This window comes from Malaclemys terrapin, chromosome 11 (genome assembly GCF_027887155.1).
Source record: "Malaclemys terrapin pileata isolate rMalTer1 chromosome 11, rMalTer1.hap1, whole genome shotgun sequence".
Lineage (NCBI taxonomy): Eukaryota > Metazoa > Chordata > Testudines > Emydidae > Malaclemys > Malaclemys terrapin.
In genome coordinates this window covers 67,362,138-67,381,274 of record NC_071515.1, presented here as the reverse complement: position 1 = coordinate 67,381,274, position 19,137 = coordinate 67,362,138, and the positions used below count along the sequence as shown (strand labels likewise).

Below are 19,137 nucleotides of genomic sequence, written 5' to 3'. Positions count from 1 at the left end.
AGGGAGGTGGTAATCTCCTCCCCTAACAGCCTTAGAATGAGACTGGAAAAAGAATTATAAGGCACATTGTAAAGCACAACTGTGTACTGACAGGAGGTAAATTAGATAACTTAATAACACTTGCCCACCTTTAATTTGTTAATGCAGAAGTAGAGCAGGAAACAATTTTAAAAAGTCACTGAAGAAAAGTTATTAGTGTTTAATATTTAAAAGCTGAACAACTAAGTAAAAGTGGAGGGAAGTACTTAGAAATAAAGAATGCCTTTCTACAATACCTGTGTTAAAAAGGAATAAAAAATTTTGTCCTGACAAATGATGGGATGCGAAGCCACACGTATTAGAAAGTTTTCCAAACCAATCCTTCGTCTTTCCACAAAGTCTGGATCCATGTTATCCGCTGATAACTTATGCCAAACAAACTCAGCCTGTGTGAACAGAATAGAATTAAGAGCAGCTAAATTCAGTGCTAAATGTAAGGCAAAGTGAGTTGAAGTTTCAATTTTCTTACCCTTTTTTCTGGCAAAGGTGGAACAACAATATGCGGATAGTTAACTAACAAATAATTCCTCAGCAACTCAAATTCACTGTATCGCCTCCAAAGGGAGTCTGGTGGAGAGCACTGTCCTTCAGTCTGAGACTCAACAGCTCTGAAAAATAAAATATCCAAACTGAGTGTTACTGATATTTTTCTAAGACCATCAATACAATTGTTACAATTCAGACACCTAATATAAAAAAATAAAATAAAAATCATAGTACCCCACTTGTGATTACTTTAATAATTTAACATTCTTCAGTATTTAAGATTATTTTTTTAAAGGGACACCAAGTTATTTCACAAAGCTACCTGAACTTTCTTTTAAACCTACTACTGGTATAAGTATCCCTCAAGATTTTTACATTTACCAGTAACTGGAAGATTTGAGATTCCCCCTTACCCTGTTTTCCTGTTTGTTTATTTTGTGCATTTCGCTTCACTCTTCAGAGAGTCAGTTAGGGCCCAATCCACCAAACAGTTATGCGTATGAGTAACTGTACTCATGCAAGCACAGTTATTACTCACAGCAGTAAGCACTGTGGGTTCAGTCCTCTAAGGATCTCTAGCCCTCAAGTCTCACTGACTTCTGCAGAAGTCAAAGGCCCTCAGAACTTCACAGGAGTATTTAGCACCTTGCAGGATTGAGTCTTATGCTTGATATAAGTAATGTCTACACTACCCACATTACAGCGCGGCCGCGGCAGCGTTGTGATGTGGGCAGTGTAGACACACTTTATTGCTGAGGGAGAGCTCTCCCAGCGATAAAAAAAACCCACCCCAAACGAGCGGTGGTAGCTTTATTGCCAGGAGCGCGGCTCCCAGTGATAAAGCGCTGTCTATACTGGCGCTTTTCAGCGCTAAAACTTTTGTCGCTCCAGAGGGTGTTTTTTCACACCCCTGAACGACAAACGTTTTAGCGCTGAAAGTGGCAGTGTAGACACAGCCTAAGTGTTCACTGGCTCAACCCCATAGTTAAAATCAGTTTTCCCTATTTGTTTGGATCTTCACACAGCAACTGTGGAGAAAACACATATTTTAAAAACACCTACGTAAGTGCAATTCTAAAGCCACAAAGATGTTTAAAGAGGCCTCAGAAATAAGTGTAGTACCTGAAAGATCTTTTAAGTTGACTAGACTTCAAGATGGTGTCCTTTTCATATTCAGAGGATTTAAGGATTTACAGTCCAAAAAAACCCAAACCCAAAATAAAACAAACTGGCTAAAGGAAGGGTAAGCAGGTACAACATACAAGTAAAGTAGTCAGCGCAATTGGTTAAATCCTGATAATACAACCCTTCTCCCCCACTCCCCACCTCGAAAATATTGTATTTTGTTATTTTCATTAGATACATAATCTATCCCAACTGCCCCTCAGCTTTGCTATTATTAGTCAGTTAATTTCTTGATGGCATCATGGTAGAAGTGCATCTTCAGACGGGATTTAAATGTGGAAAAGGTAGTGGCTTTCTGAACCTGTTCTGAGGAGTGTTCCATGTGTGTAAAAAGCAGCATGGAAAGAAAGTGCAGAGATGGATGCAGGAGAAGCAAAGAGAGAGGAAAATCATGAGTGTTGTAGGAAGTAGTGTTGGTGACTCCCTGGCATTCTCTCTTTGAGTCAATATAGTAAGAGGACGTTGTGCTATTAAAAGCACTAGTTTTTTAGAAAACATAAACCTGAGATACTTACTACTAGTGATTATTGAAGATTCCATGTCTTTTTGCAAAAAAACAGTAAAGTATTTTTACTTTGGTGCATTTTGCTAATTTCAGTGTAATTATATTCTACATACAGATATAATTGGAAACAGTATTCCTCACTTCCTGTGATAAAATTTTGTACAGTGTTGTCATGCACTTTAACACAGCTGACTTGTTCAGTCCCAAAAGTGGCTGTATTTCAGTGCTGGGTTTAAAGAATTTCTGTATTGCTACAGATTCTGGGATCCTTTGGGATGAAAAACAATATATACATATATTAATAATAAAATAATTATGTACTAAATGATCCCCACCCCCAACACACACAGGAAATTCTGCTACAATGCAACAGTACATGTTAGAATTTAACCAGAAAATATTACTGATATGTTGCTCACCTATAAACCACCATATAGTGCAGGGATCAGCAACCTGCAGCCCACAGGCCGCCCGCAGCCCATCAGGGTAATCTGCTGGTGGGCCATGAGACAGTTTGTTTACACTGTGCTGCCCGCAGCTCCCAGTGGCTGCGGTTTGCCATTCCTAGCCAAAGGGAGCTGCGGGAAGCAGTGTGGGCCGCAGGGACGTGCTGGCCACTGCTTCCCGCACCTCCCATTGGCCAGAAATGGTGAATCGTGGCTACTGGGAGCTGCGGGTGGCCGTGCCACCAGACTGTCAATGTAAACAAACGGTCTTGTGGCCCACCAGAGGATTACTTTGACAGGCCGCAGGTTGCCCTCCACGGATATAGTGAAATATGCACATACAGAGAGAAACTCAAAACAGGGCCCCCAATGTGCAGACCTACAGTAGACTTAAAAATATCACTGCTTTTTATTAAGTGACCAAATTTAATTTTTCTAAGCAGCAGTAAATGCATTTTGGGAACTGCTGGTATAAATTTACAGTGAGTACTATTAACTCTGCCATGGGATTACCAGCTGTGAAGACTTAATGGTACTCGGCAGTACAGTGCACTGTTTCTTCCAGCAGATTTAAAGCTGTACAATGTCAAGTTTGAACCTGCTCCTATCCATTATTTCTAGCTGTGGAGAAAGATTTTTTTTAAAGGCATCTAAAGAACTAAGACAACCATTATCTGATTTTTTAAAAACAACATTCTAAGTTACAAGACTAAATTCCAATAATCTTACCAAAGCTACTTGGTACATTTTAAGACAATGAAGCTATATGATCAACATTTGAACCCTGAAAAACACAGCCCCGTTATAAATATAAGAACCACAAAATCCTTGTTCTGTATGCTGTTTCAGCTCCTGTATTATACTAATGACTTAATCCAATGTTAAGTAAATGAACTTTAAGCAACAAAGAGCTAACCCATTATCATCCGTTACTTTAAGTCAATGATTCTTTCCCCATATGGGCAGAGCATGTTTTTAAACAGGATGCTTAAAGCATCCTTTTGATTAAGTAGCTTTACTCCAAATAACTGAAACCACACACACGATTTCCACAGGAAACAAACAAACAAAAACAAAAAACAAGAAGATTCTCATTCATAAACATTCCAACACACAAAACTGCTGCTGATTACAAATAAAACTGGACAAGCCCCACTTAAGCCAGAAAACACAATCAAATTGTTAACAGATGCCAAGATTTATAAAACAGATCTAAGTCAAACCACAGCTTTATCCAATAACATTGCCACAGCATCACAATCCATCTCCACTCTAAGGTCATGTCTACACTAAAAACTTAAGCGGACCTAAATTAGGTTGACTTTCATTTAACGCAGTAATTATTACGGTGATTCATGTCCACGCTACCCTCTTTCGGTTGGTGGGGTGTCCTCACCAGGAGCGCTTCCACTGACCTAAGGGGGCAGTGTGGGGAGCCTAGCCTAGTCTCCGGGGCTCTCAGCTTCACACTCCCTGCCAGAAGCCCGGCTAGCCTCTGGGGCTCTGCCTCCCCAGCCCTCTCTCCCCCCGAGAGCAAAGCATCTGCCTGGAATCTCGCCTCACCACCAGGAGCCGGGAGCCTTGGTGCAGCCGGGCTCCCAGAGGGGAGCTGGGATCCTTGGCAACAATCCAGCTGGGAGCAGGGAACCAGCACGGGGGGCAGCCCAGCTGGGAGAACTTTCTTGTCAATTTCATGGCTCAGAAAAGACAGGGAACAGCCAATGTAAGTAACACAGTGTCTCCATGGACCCTGCATCACTGACATAAGCCCTACGCTTCTCATGGAAGTGGAGTTATTATGTAAGTGCCCTACTACACCGACATCAGTGGGAGAAAGGCTGTAGTGTGTACACTGACATAGTTAGGTCGACATAAGCTACCTTACATCGACCTGTGTAGTGTAGACCAGGGCTAAGAAGATGTGGCTGCCTACACAGTTGTACTCAAAGAACATACGCATTAGCTCAGCCCCTTGTAACGCAGGCATGAAAGGCAGTGCAGCACTCAGAGTTCAGAGCAAACATTTCTCATTGCATGTAAGCTGCAAGGTATTTTTTCCTTAGGAGTGAGGAAAGAGGAATAGAACTTATTTCAAGACTATTTGAATTATAACTAGTACCAATGGTATTGCTGGTGACCAGTAGGTAAAAGAATTAGACCAGTACTAAGGCAAAACAGAGAAACTGACTTACAACAAAAGAACTTTAGGGTTCATCCCTGAGCTTTTTATGGAGGAGTAACTCCCAATGGAATTCAGCAAGTAACTCCCTGTTGATGACACTGGATAGGGATTGGGTCGTCTGCATTTAAACAATTTTAAGTATTTCAATATTAAAAACCTTCAGTTTGCGTGTTTTTAAAGCTGAAGATCATTTAGTTTACAAACTGTGGCCTCCTCCAATGATATTGTTACAATGGCTGTAACTGTCACTTAAGCAAGACTGCCGCCAACAGGATGCAACTTTATTCTAATTTGTGGTACAGAGGGAAAGAGAAAACTTTGCTGAAGAACTATATTGAAAAAGTGCCTGGAGCCAGCAGGCCACATTTCAATCTGTACAAAGTGGAGTAGATCAGCCACCACTCTGACTACCTGGGGAATACAGATTCCTGCATTAAGTGCTCTCTTGATCTGATGGAACACTACCTCCCTGTTACAGAGGGTGGGCTATATTGTAAGAGTGTGGAACACATTTGGGCCAGTCCTATTTTAATCCCTTTAAGATTTGGTTTAAAAAATTACTACAATTAATGATCTAAAGCAGATCCTCTTAATCACTTATAAGCACAACAATATTTACTGGACATAGTGTGTCGCATTTAATGTGGCTTTGGATTGTTTTGTTTTCCTAGATCTTCCTTCTACAGTTTAAGTTTTTCCATGCAAGCAGACTTCTGATCTTCATTGAAGTACTGGAGTATTTTTAAATTATACTGCCTCTAATAACAGAAGACACACATGTTCAATCTTTTGGGAGTTAATTCATTGGGTCTCAGAGGAAACACACTGTATGAAAAAGCATGTACGTACCAGACAATGTTCTTATATGTTTACTTCTTTAATGGCTCTAGAGGTCAAAATTCTGCTAAAAGCAACTTAAATACACTAAAAGAGCAAATGTTATTTAAGACAACTTCATAATTTTTTTAAAGGCCAGAAGGTACCATTATGATAATCTAGGATGAATTCCTGCAGAATATGGGCCACAATTCAAACTGTGGTCAAATTTACGCTGACTGTTTCAGGTCTTCTTCACAACCTATTTCTGAACATTTTTAGTAGGACTGTCAATGTTTCAAAATTAGACAGAAGTTACTTCATTCTTATTTACAAATTTCTGCTTATGATAGGGGACAAGAACATTACCCACTTCTTTTCACAGGCGGCTATTTGGGAGACAGAATGTCTTCAGGAAATTGTTGTTTTTTTGGGGGGGAGTGCGGGGGAGAAGAGGAAGAGGGCCAAAAAACTGAGCTGAACCTCAAGCTGGGAAGTGTTTTTGTTACCTGCCAACATGATTTTGTTTTATTTTCTTGACAACACTAGCCCTTTAGGAAGAGGTCCTGCTGACTGCAATGTCCTCCCACCCCCTCGCTAAATCATTCCACAGGCTTACATAGCTGTAGATGATTTAGAGCATAAACCAATAGCTTTTCACCTTTGGGAAGCTATTCAGTGGCTGTTTCACAGCAACTCTTAGACAAAATCCATACTACAAAACCCACGTTTTTTTATATATAATCCAATCAACTCTCAGTGCTATTTAAGACCTGGGCTTACATCTCTCACTTTCCAAATAAGTGAGGTCTCTCAAGATCAAGATCAATAGTATCAGTGAGTCAGCACTGAAAAATCTGCACACCAGCTTGCACCTTTCAAGGATGACTCTGGATAGCAGTAGTCTGCAGCTGCAAACGCTGCTAATCCCTTCCCCAAATGAACCATGTATATGCTTTTATATCATCTAAAAATGTATCTTCTCATAGAGATACTAGAAAGTCATCCAGGCTTTGGTAATACTACATTTATAAAGGCTGCAGCTGGAATTCAGTATGGCTCTCCATCACTCCTTAAGATAAAGTTAAGGAGTTTGTCTTCCATGTCTGGATCTGTCCTTAAATAATTAATAGACTAGAGCACGCTGCTTTTCCGCCTTGTTAGTCAGCCTTCTAAAATAATTGCTCTGTTATACCCAGTGTTGCCAACTCTCACAATTTTATCATGTGTCTCAATATTTGGTGTTTTTCTTAAAACCCCAGCTCCTGCAGTCAAGCGCCAACTTTCATTTAAAAAAAGTCACTAGCCCCCATGGTTGAGGAAAAGGGCCAGAAAACATGACCCGACTAATCTAAAGACTCATATCAGAAGGCAAAGAAAATGTACCCAGAAAGAATTATTTTAAAAATATTTCATGATTTTCAGACATGACTCATGATTTTTGAATGCCTGAAACTGGCAATACTATACATTTTCTATTAATTAATCAGGAGGACAATACTTCGACTTTCTTTAAAGCTTGCTTCCAAGATATCCATTCATTTAACTAATATTGAATTAAGACTCAAGACATCGAGTGGGATCACTTAGTATTATTTTACTCATGTCATATTCTATCGAGGCATTGACAAAATGGTCCAAGTCACCATAAGATTTGAATACTCTCATTTTAAGGACTGCAGCCTTCACATGACAAGAGAATCGTAGAATCATGGAATATCAGGGTTGGAAGGGATCTCAGGAGGTCATCTAGTCCAACCCCCTGCTCAAAGCCGGACCAATCCCCAACTAAATCATTGCAGCCAGGGCTTTGTCTAGCCTGACCTTAAAATCTTCTAAGGAAGGAGATTCCATCACCTCCCTAGGTAACCCATTCCAGTGCTTCACCACCTTCCTAGTGAAAAAGCTTTTCCTAATCTCCAACCTAAACCTCCCTCACTGCAATTTGAGACCATTACTCCTTGTTCTGGCATCTGGTACCACTGAAAACAGTCTAGATCCATCCTCTTTGGAACCCCCTTTCAGGTGGTTGAAAGCAGCTATCAAATTCCCTCTCATTCTTCTCTTCTGCAGAATAAATAATCCCAGTTCCCTCAGCCTCTCCTCATAAATCATGTGCTCCAGCCCCCTAATCATTTTTGTTGTCCTCCACTGGATTCTCTCCAATTTTTCCACATCCTTCTTGTAGTGTGGGGCCCAAAACTGGACACAGTACTCCAGATGAGGCCTTACCAATGCCGAATAGAGGGGAATGATCATGTCTCTCAATCTGCTGGCAACATTCCTACTTATACAGCCCAAAATGCCGTTAGCCTTCTTGGCAACCAGGTCACACTGTTGACTCATATCCAGCTTCTCGTCCACTATAATCCCTAGGTCCTTTTCTGCAGAACTGCTGCCTAGCCATTTGGTCCCTAGTCTGTAGCAGTGCATGGGATTCTTCCTTCCTAAGTGAAGGACTCTGCACTTGTCCTTGTTGAACCTCATCAGATTTCTTTTGGCCCAATCCTCTAGTTTGTCTAGGTCCCTCTGTATACTATCCCTACCCTCCAGCGTATCTACCACTCCTCCCAGTTTAGTGTCATCTGCAAACTTGCTGAGGGTGCAATCCACACCATCCTCCAGATCATTAATGAAGATATTGAACAAAACAGGCCCCAGGACTGACCCTTGGGGCACTCTGCTTGATACTGGCTGTCAACTAGAGCCATTGATCACTACCTGTTGAGCCCAACTATCTAGCCAGCTTTCTATCCACCTTATAGTCAATTCATCCAGTCCATACGACTTTAACTTGATGGCAAGAATTCTCTGGGAGACTGTATCAAAAGCTTTGCTAAAGTCAAGGAATAACACGTCCATTGTCTTCCCCTCATCCACAGAGACAGTTATCTCGTCATAGAAGGCAATTAGGTTAGGCAGGCATGACTTCCCTTAGTGAATCCAAGCTGACTGTTCCTGATCAGAGAATGCTCTATTATAAAGCTAAGCTCTAATCGATTCCCATGAGAATCAATATAAACTATGCAAGGGCATATTAAACTAGAAGCAGTTACATAAAAATGACACAGAAGGAGGCAAAGCTAGAACAATACTTCGTCTAGATAATACTTAGCCCTGCCATGAGTGCAGGGGACTGGACTGACCTTTCGAGATCCCTTCCAGTTCTATGATTCTAGAAGGCTGCAGAGGAGGGTCATTTGGACCAAGGACCTAACTGTTGTTTCTTCATTTCTCACAATACTCCCATAGTATCAGCTTTGGAAAAAAAAAAGGGGAGGGGGGGGTCACCTAAATCAATCCCTTACTTCCTACCCCTCAGCCCTCAACAGCAGAAGCACAAGCTTAGTCTACCTGCATGGAGAGAAGGAGGAATTACATATACTACTACAATTACTGGTTAAGACAGAGTACTTACGTTTGTGGAAGTAGTCTTATTATTTGTGTTCTGGTAGCACCCAAAGCCCCAGTCACAATCGGGGCCTGGTTGTGCTAGGTGCCATATACACATATAGCAAGACCGTCTCTGCCCTAAAAAGCTTACAATCAAACTGTCTTCTTAGATTGGTTAGTGCAATAAGTATAAAAGAGTAAACTAAAAAGGCAAAAGACAAAGGGTAGTGATCAGTATGAATGACACACATGAGATTAGTTCCCTTTTCTTTTAGTTTGTTATGGGGCAAGGAAGAATGGGGGGGTGGGGGGGGCAGAGAGGAACATAATGAACAGGGGAAGCGAGCCTGGCAGCAGAGGAACTGTGAGCGAGAAGGTCACACAGAAAGTAACATCCAGATTTCAAGTTGTAAAAAGCTGCCTGCTAACATCGCAAGCATACAGACACTAGGGCAGCGTTTCTCGCATGCGGTCACCGGGGGCTTTTCTTGCGGCCACAGCCTCCTGGGCAGTGATTGAGGGGATGGGGGGGGCAGAAGCAGCAATGGTTGTACCCTGCCCTCCTCTGGAGACTGGAGACACAAAAGCTGGAAGAGCGGGCAACAGGTGCAAGTTCCCCATCTTCCCAGGCTTCAGCCCTGAAGTGGCAGGCAGCAGGCTCCAGCCACAGGGCTTCGAGCTCCATTCCCCGGCCACAGGGTGGTGGGCTCTGGCCCCAAGCTCATCCCTGTATCACTCCTGGGCTCTGCTGCTTCCCGCAGTGTCCCATCACCCCTGGTCCCCACTGACTCCATACCCACCTCCCCATCCAGGGATTAACTTGTCCCTGGGCTTGCAGGGGCTGAGTAAGTCTGCTGTGAAAAGTAATATTTGTATTCTTGTTAATATCACTTTTCACAGCAGACTGAATAGCCAGCCAGTTTTTTTTAAAAAAAGCAACCAAAAAAAGCAGAAGAAACAAGAAAAAAAGACAAGAACATGCGAAGCACCTTATTTGTGTTTTTATTCTGTTTAGGTCTAGTAAAGAATAGAGACAACTGTACATTATTTTTATTATTGAGTCTGCAAAAAATATCCTACATAAATAAATTACAATGATTTGGACATGTACTGTATATGTGCATATTTATTTGTTTTTCCTATAGTTAAGTATTTTAGGGAAAATGTCAGAGCGGCCACCAGCAAGAGTTGGTAGCCACACTTTGAGGCCACCAAAAATGTGTTGAGAACCCCTGCACTAGGGTCCTTGAGTACGCTTTCCCCATGCTCCCTGCTTCTGCTATTCCCAAATGTAGCTGGGGAAATCCCAGTTTCTTCCGGGGGCTGCCTCCACCATGGGAGGGCTTGCTCCCTCCTCTATACGTCTAGGGAGGATGAATTTTCCCACTCACAAAAGCCTAGGTCTGAACCCAGAAGCCAATGGACTGAATGCTCTCAGCCCTAGAAGTGGTCACTCCAGATTAAGTATCGAGGTATACTGACATGACAGTATTCTATGGAGATGACTACAGTCTCCAGAGCTTTAATCAGGCACCTCCGCAAGCATTAAATTCCTTTTACGTATTTTAAAAAAAGATGCAATCCTACAAGACTTATGCTTCTCAAGCCTATTATTCAACTAACTTTAATAATGGTCCTAAAGCATAGCTCCTTAACTAACACTTACAGCCATTTGTAGTTCAAAATATTCTTTGCTGCAGTGAATAGTTAAAAGAGAAAACACCACCTCTACTTTTCCCCCCAATTGTTTTGATAGTCCAAGAAGAAATGGATGATATGTAACTTGGAGAAATACACAGAACTAGAGTTTGAGTGGGATAAGACTGGGAAAGTAAGAGCGGATGCTTTTGCAGAGCTGTGATGGACAAAAACTGTACAAATCTTGATTGTGAACCTTCATTCACAGAATTGTCTTTTTCAATAAGGTACTAATGAGGGACTGGAATTTTGTGGGGATGGATTTGGGAGAAGCAGGCAAGATGGGAGAAAGCATTTTTTTAATCTTATAAAATATGTCTCCACCTGGCTGCATTATGAAGCCATAAAATGTCACCGATTACAAGAATCCGTCTCCCGAGGAACTCGTTCCAAAAGAAAGTAGAAATTCAGAGGTACTCATTACACTTAATACCTTCATTACCATCTAATTTTTGAGGTCACATTATGAATTCCATCATAAAATGCAAGTATTGTAGACCCAGCTTCAATTAAGATCATAATCACTTGTTGACATTCAATCAAACTTTTCAATTTGTTTTGGTTTTAAAAATACAATATAATGCTTGTACAATGTTCAGATAGGAAAACCATATGTTTCCCCTCAAAGTACAGTTCTAACAATACACTTTATTCATTGGCTGAACCAGCCTGCCTGGAAAAAATTAAATGACAAAAGTTAAAACCTTCAACTTTTACCTTCATAACTGATGTTATCATAAGTGATTAGGAGATTAGGTTACTCTAAAAGCCACATTCCTTTACCCTAATTCAAAGTGCCAATGTGAAAAATTTAGCTCATCTACTTAACTTCTTCCCATTTGCTATATAAACTAATGATCTGAAATGAGCCATTAAACAGCTCTTAATGTAATACAAAGAGAAATTACTGCATGAATCTTAAATGAGAAAGGAAGGAAACATATGAGCTTTATTTCCTTGTAAAACCAACAGCCACCTTCGACTGTTTAAGCTACATGGTTAGGTTTTGCCTTTGATCTTTCAGCATTTGAGCAATAAATGACACTGTTGCTCCACTGAAGCACACCGTGTTGATCCTCTACATAGATGCTGTATATGTGTACTCTTTAGAAGAGTCATGCAGTCCTTCCTTCACTACCTCTCCAAAAATGGATCTCTATACTGGGGTCTCATGACAAATAGAATCAGAACCATTAAGGTATAGTAATGTCAAACATCCTTTGCAAGTTACTGATCATAGTGTGTCAAAATACATTGATAAAAGGTAGTTTTGTAGGCAGAAGACACTTTGGCATCCCAAGAATCACCAACTGGGGGAAAAAAAAAAAAAAAAAAAAACAGGGATAGCAGGGTTCATCCCCCTAAATCTCCTGAATAAGATTTTAGGACAAGGGTCAAGTCAACACATGGACTGAACCTGAACCTGTGCCTCCAGCAGTGGAAAGATATTTGAGAGAGGAAAAAAAAAAACCACACACTTACCATGTTTAGTTTAGTATTATCTTAGAGTTAGCAGATATTCTTACTTTACATCGTGAATAGTCATCCTGCCTAATGGAGAGATGTATACAGTGTGCTTTGTTACTTTTTTTTTTTTTTTTTTTTAGTAAAGCCTGCTTTCTACCATCTTTATAGGTTACATCATACCTATCTGGTCATATGCCTTCACTATGAAATCTGAACACCTATGTCAGTGCTGACGTACTATACTGCCCTCGTGGAATAATACAGAATTGTGAAACTTACTTTATGTTCCATGGAGAAGACAGAAACCCTCACAATACTCTGGTGTAGGGGAAAGGGCACTGAGGTAGGAGCCAGCAGGCTATGGATTCCAGGATCACTTCTCTCACTATCTGTATTTATATATACTTTAAAACCCCTTACAGTTAAGCAATGGCTCCTATTCCAGACCCTAGGGGGAGGCAAGTATTATTTCTCCCATTTTACAAATAATTTAGCTGAGAGCTTACAAGATCATTTCTACCAGAAGTAGAAACAAAACTTGGGTCAAAGCCATGCTGCCCCACTGGCTTTCCTACTGAATGCAACAAACTTGGCTATCCTGTCTAACTACTCCACGCTCTTCCCAGAATCAAGACTAGAATCCAGGAACCCTGATACCTGACTATTTGCTATGGTGGTAGAATGTTATGTGTTACAGTACTTTCCCCTCTACTGGCTGGTCTACATGAAGGCTAAAACTTTATACTTTAGCTCAAGTAGCAGGGGTCTGTATGTCTTAGGTTCAAACCCTGGCAACAACCCAAGTGACAGTGTCCTTATTGTTGCACATGATAGAAATTCTATTTTCCCAGTTTTCTTTTTAAGACAACTGGATTTAAAAAGAGAACCACCTTGGAACAGATTCTATGGTTAAAAGCCATTATAGTTTGTCAGTTGTGGCAATGTGGAACACAGGTGGGCCACATTTCATTCATCTGTCTCACATTTCAGTTGTTTCTACCAGACACTGGCAGGTTTGAAAGCTGCTAAAGAGAGCTTTAATCAAACAAAATCACTTATATCAACATTTTCAGATGGGTACCTAAAGCTCTTTTATTTAAATTAAAAGTTGCCTGATTTTTAAGAGGTGCTGAATACTTGCATTTCTTCCTGCATGAAGCAGGAGTTGCAGGTGCTCAGCATCTCTGAAAAATCAGGCAACTATTATTTAGGTGCCTGACTTTTAGGCACCCATGTTCACCCTCGCTTCTCTCCCTCATTTGTACGATGTGGCTGGCATTTACCTACTTATCTCAAAGGGGTACTGCAAAGACTGATGTATGTTTATCAAGTGCTTTGAAGAGGACAAGTGCTCTGACAGTGATTTTATGGAAGCTGTGATATTGATATGCTTTCTCAGGACTGTTAGAAAATAGAAAAACGGAAGAAAAAAAGTTATCTGTAAGATCTACTGAGTCAATGCTAACAATGTAAACCAAGAATTTAAATAAAATGGGATCCTTTTGGGAAGTCTGACATCTGAGATGTGCTGGACTTTCGCAGCCTACAGTGCTGCAATGTGTTGTTAGAGAAAGAAATCCACACCAAGTTTTCTAATGGTCACTGATAAACAACAGATCAATAAGGAAATCCCATCAGATGATGGTGTGGGTGAAACTTTAGGAAAAGGATGTATGCAGTGAATTTTAAAGGAAGATGGAGATACCATCACTTGCATTTTGAAACAAACCAGTTAGTGGATTTCACTGACTCCCAGGGATAGTTCGAAACACATTAGGTCTTCTCGCGGCTCAGTTTGTACATGTGCCCAGCTTGCTATATTTCCAATAGCCACATACTTATCTTCCATTACCAAGGCACATTCATAAGAACGGCCATAGTGGGTCAGACCAAAAGTCCATCTAGCCCAGTATCCTGTCTTCCAACAGTGGCCAATGCCAGGTGCCCAGAGGGAATGAACAGAACAGGCAATCATCAAGTGATCTATTCCCTGTCGCTCATTCCCAGCTTCTGGCAAACAGAAGCTAGGGACATCAGCCCTTTCCATATTGGCTAATAGCCACTGATGGACCTATCCTCCATGAATTTATTTCGTTCTTTTTTGAATCCTGTTATAGTCTTGGCCTTCACAATATCCTCTGGCAAAGAGTTCCACAGGTTAACTGTGCGGTATGTGAAGAAATACTTCCTTTTGTTTATTTTAAACCTGCTCTCTATTAATTTCATTTGGTGACCCCTAGTTCTTATGTTATAAGAATGAGTAAATAGCACTTCTTATTTACTTTCTCCACACCAGTCATGTTTCTATAGACCTCCATCATATCCCCCCTTAGTCATCTCTTTTCCAAGCTGAAAAGTCCCAGTCTTATTAATCTCGCCTCATACAGAAGCCGTTCTATATGCCTAATAATTTTTGTGGTCTTTTCTGAACTCTTTCCAACTCCAATATATCTTTTTTAAGATGGGACAACCACATCTGCACGCAGTTTTCAAGATGTGGGTGTACCAGAGATTGATATAAAGGCAATATGATATTTTCTGTCTTATCTATCCCTTTCTTAATGATTCCCAACTTTCTATTCGCTTTTTTGACTGCCACTGCTGTATTCAAGTTTAGTTCACTCTTAGTTATTTGTATAATTTGACTTAAAAAAAAAACAACCACCCCATATTTAAAACCTGGACAGTGGAGGCCTTAGAACCCATGGATAATCGTAAATATAATGCAACTGTTACTGAATGTTCTTCTTTCATACTATTGTGAACTGAATTTTATTCCTTAGCTACAGAACATCAAAATATCCTATTATCTTCAGGCATATTGTGAAGCCCACTCAAATTTACATTTATGATGCAAGTTTAATAGCTTGCAATTACCTTTGTACTGGGAAGCCAGCACTCCTTGCAAACAGAATGGGATAAATCCACATTTTCAGTATTTGTCTGACAACTGTGTAATTGACCTTAGTAGTTGCTGACCACTGAATAAGAATCTGAATGGTAGCAAGCGGGAACGTGGGCAACGAGAGGCATCTCTGGCACTGGGAAAGAGCTGCGCAAGCAAAAATGATGGGAACTGGAGAAGGCATCAGCATGGTTTGGGGCTCTATAGAGAGACTAGAGTTGTGCTAACAATTGATTTTCCAGTTTGGCCGAACCAGAAAAAAATTTGTTTCAGGTCAAACAAAACATTTCATTCGACCCAAAATATTTCATTTGAAGGCTTTTCCTTTATAAAAGTGAAGGAAAAATCAGTCTGAACAGAAAAAGATCAAAATGTTTGTTTTGAAATTATTGAAATAGAATAGTTTTTTTCCCCCCAGAATTGTTTTGGTATTTAAGGCCACAACAATTCATGAATTTGACATTATTTGCAAAATATTTTGGTCAACCTTAAATATGCATTTTTTGGCAAAAAAAAAAAAAAGTGTTATCTGAAAATTTTGCCCAGCTCTAACAGAGGCACACCAAAGTGCGCTTCGTATCACAGCTAGCCACTAGAACTATTTAGATTTTGCTCTTCCCTAGCTGTCAAATACGAATACTGGCAAAATGGTATTTTTTTCTGAACGAAAGATTCATCACATCCCTAACTTTAAGATAGTCCATTTTAAAGAAAAAATAATCCTATGGTTTCATAAATGCACATGTAACCAACTACCCAAAGCTGTAGTAGTGGGAAATATGTATGTTACACCCATAAATACAAATAAAGCAGGAATTTCTCTCCTGGAGCCTCTCTTTTAAGAAGTTAAACTTCCAAAGTGAGAGAGAACCTGTACTCTATTAGCATATACAGGCATGATGCACAAAAAAGATGTCATGACCTATTCTTAGAATTTAGCATAATATATAACAGGTATTTCTGCATGAGTAAGTTGTAGCTTTACAGTATCAAAACAGCCGCTTAACTACTTAACCGAGTGCCTCATATCATGGGAAATGTCACTTACGTTGTAATTTAAATTCCTCACAATATATTAATTTTGTATCTGTGTAAAAGATCATTAAACTTTGTTAGTTTCACAAAGTTCCGTGTAGACCTCGCCTTTCCAGATTTACTCATAAAATATACATACATATACATATATATGCTACTGATATCAATGGCAACAGGTACAGGACCCTATCTAGGGCTGGATTGTGAACCTTTTACTTTTTTGAATAGCAGCGATCTCCACAAGCTGTCCCATTGATGGGACCACTTAGGGAATAAAGTGCTTTCCAAAGTGAGTAAAGGTATCAAAGTGACTCTTTGACAGGTGGAAATCTATCTTGTGAAAAAGTCTGACCTGTTTTTATTTACAATCGTTCACTACTGCTTAAACATTTAAAATTGCAAACAGTCTTCATTGCATAGACAGAAATGTGTTTGCCATATTTGCATTACGTATACAGTTAATAGCACTTGGTAAAAAAAACATTTAAGCAACAAAAACAATTTCCATTTAAAACAACAACAAAAGGATGCCCGAATTGGTACTTGGTAAGAGGAGTAGGTTAATTAAATACTTACTTTAAAATGCTCCTCAAAGAGGAAAACATTAATTTGATTTCATCAGTACCATTTTTTTTTTTAAAAGATAAAATTTAGCATACAGCTAAATGCTATGAGTTTTGACTTAACTAGCACAATTCAAAATATATGAGATCCCTTTGCTTTCCTGTATGCCAAATAAGTCAAATCATTATTTTCAGCCACAATGTACATTCTGACCAACCACATTTCACCGAGAATCAAGCATGCATCAAGGATTTAACACAGTGTCAAAAAAATCTTTCAGATGCACCTTCCAAAAACCACAGGATGAACAGTTACCTACAATATGGATTAGAGCTGCTCATCCAGAGGGCATGTCTACACTAGCGGTCGGATCGACGGGCAGCGATCGAACCAGTGGGGGTCGATTTATCGTGTCTAGTATAGACACGATAAGTCAACCACTGATTGCTCTAGCGTCGACTCCAGTACTCCACCACAACGAGAAGCGCAAGGGGAATCGACGGGACATACCGCAGTGAAGACACCACGGTAAGTCGATCTAAATATGTTGACTTCACGTAGCTGAAGTTGCGTACCTAAGATCAATCTCCCCCCCCGGAGTGTAGACCAGCCCAGAGTTTCTCTACCCCTTTGTCACCTGCCACATTTTCACATAAAAAGTTGTACTATTTCCTACATAAATAGATCATTGTATAATTGAAAGCAGAAACTAACCCAGTTCTCTCACTGTAACTGCACTTGGACTCTAAATAGGAGCTTTAAAGAAATAATGTATAATCAGAAGCTATTCTACTTTAAAAAAAAAATAACTCATCTACTAACCTACATTCATCTTAGTTCTTATTACCCACCTTGTCTCAATGAGGTAAGCAGTGTAGGTTTCTTGCATGTTCATGGCATTTCTTCCAGTCCGTTTTTCTGCTTCTGAGACAGTGATCTCTATTTTCTTTGATAAACAATCTTCCATCATCTTAGAAGAAAAGTTACAAGGGTCACACAAGTCATTTAAGAAAGAAATATGTATCAATTCCTTCCTCCTTCTCCCCCCCATCCCTATCAAGAGACAAGTAGCCACTTTATTAGCTTTTCCCAATGTAATGCCGAGAATTATTTTATTATTTATCTTGCAGCAGCACTTAGAAGCCCTAGGCATAGATGAGAATCTCACTGTGCTAGCGATGTACAAACACAGAATGAAAAGACAGTTCCTGTCCCAAAGAGCTTACAATACAAAGACAAGAAACAACAGATGGATACATACAGGTGGGGAACCACAAGAAAAACAGCAAGAATATTGGTTAGTATGAGTGGCAGGCAGCAATCTCAGCACATCAGCTGTCTGACCACTGTCAAGTTGTTGTAGGCTTTATGTTAAAGGAGTGTTTTAAGGAAGGATTTGAATAAGGTCAATACGATAGCTTTGCACATGCTTACAGGGAACTCCTCCCAAGCATGAGGGGCAAGACAAACAAAAGCATAAAGGTGCTTATTTGAAAATATAACAAGTGGATGATGAAAGTTGACATCAATGGTAGAGTGGAGGCAGGAGGCAACATCTCAATAGCATATGGTAGACTGTGAATGGCCTTGAAAATGAAAACCAATTTATGTTTGATGTGATGCAGAAAGGGGAGTGAGTGGAGAGATGCAAAGAGAGGGGTGATCTGATCAAAGCAATAAGATACTAAAGTGATTTTTTGCAGCAGCATTGTGAATGGACCTGTGTGGGGAGAGACTGCATTTGGTGCTCTACAGCAACTAACCTCTCCTACTCTACTCCAAAATGTAATCCTGCAGCTCCTAATTTTTCAAGTGAAAGGTTCATGCCATAAGCAACCTTAGAAACTACAGAAAACCTCAGCTCTCATGTAGAAAGAAATGTATGCACATATAAAGACACCTTCATCTACTGGAAGTTGCAAAGGGTGTCAACAGAAAACAGATTTACCGTACATACAAATACAAATGCCTTTTTCTTTAGTGGGGGTTCTGCTAAAAGATGGTTTTATCACTGAACTTTTGGAGGGGAAAAAGTTTAATTGCTACAATATGAACGACCAGAGTTAGACGATACAGCAATAAAAACCAATGGCGGCTGGCCTAAACTCGCACTCCCTTTGGAGCTAGCATTGGTGAAAGACTTTCAGGAAATTACCAGTATAGAAAAGCAGAATGTGGCATTTGTTGAATAGTGCAAAATTCTACACAAGAGTTTAAGACAAACTATAACAAAAAACAAAAGCCTTGTTCTACTGAAACTACATACTCCCTACGTAAACTCACCCTGAAAGTTGAATTTGGGTGGGTCACTGACACTAGCACCTCTACCTCTTGGGTAATATTTAAACAAGCGCTAGATGTGCTAGTATCAGTGTCCAGCCCAAATTCAACTTGACTGATTTCAGGGAGTTTATAT

The 19,137-nt window shown here is 40.1% G+C and overlaps 1 protein-coding gene across 2 annotated transcripts in view; it reads right to left on the bottom strand.

The window, feature by feature from the left end:
- Nucleotides 1–19,137, bottom strand: part of SNX4 (sorting nexin 4) — a 55,736-nt gene that overhangs the window by 30,843 nt on the left and 5,756 nt on the right. For both annotated transcript variants that reach the window (XM_054043473.1, XM_054043474.1), the window contains exons 2-4: nucleotides 17,573–17,691; nucleotides 509–647; nucleotides 276–425 (exon numbers count right to left, since the gene is read on the bottom strand). In XM_054043473.1, coding sequence (XP_053899448.1) covers nucleotides 276–425; nucleotides 509–647; nucleotides 17,573–17,691 — 408 coding nt within the window. The remainder of the gene's footprint in view (nucleotides 1–275; nucleotides 426–508; nucleotides 648–17,572; nucleotides 17,692–19,137) is intronic.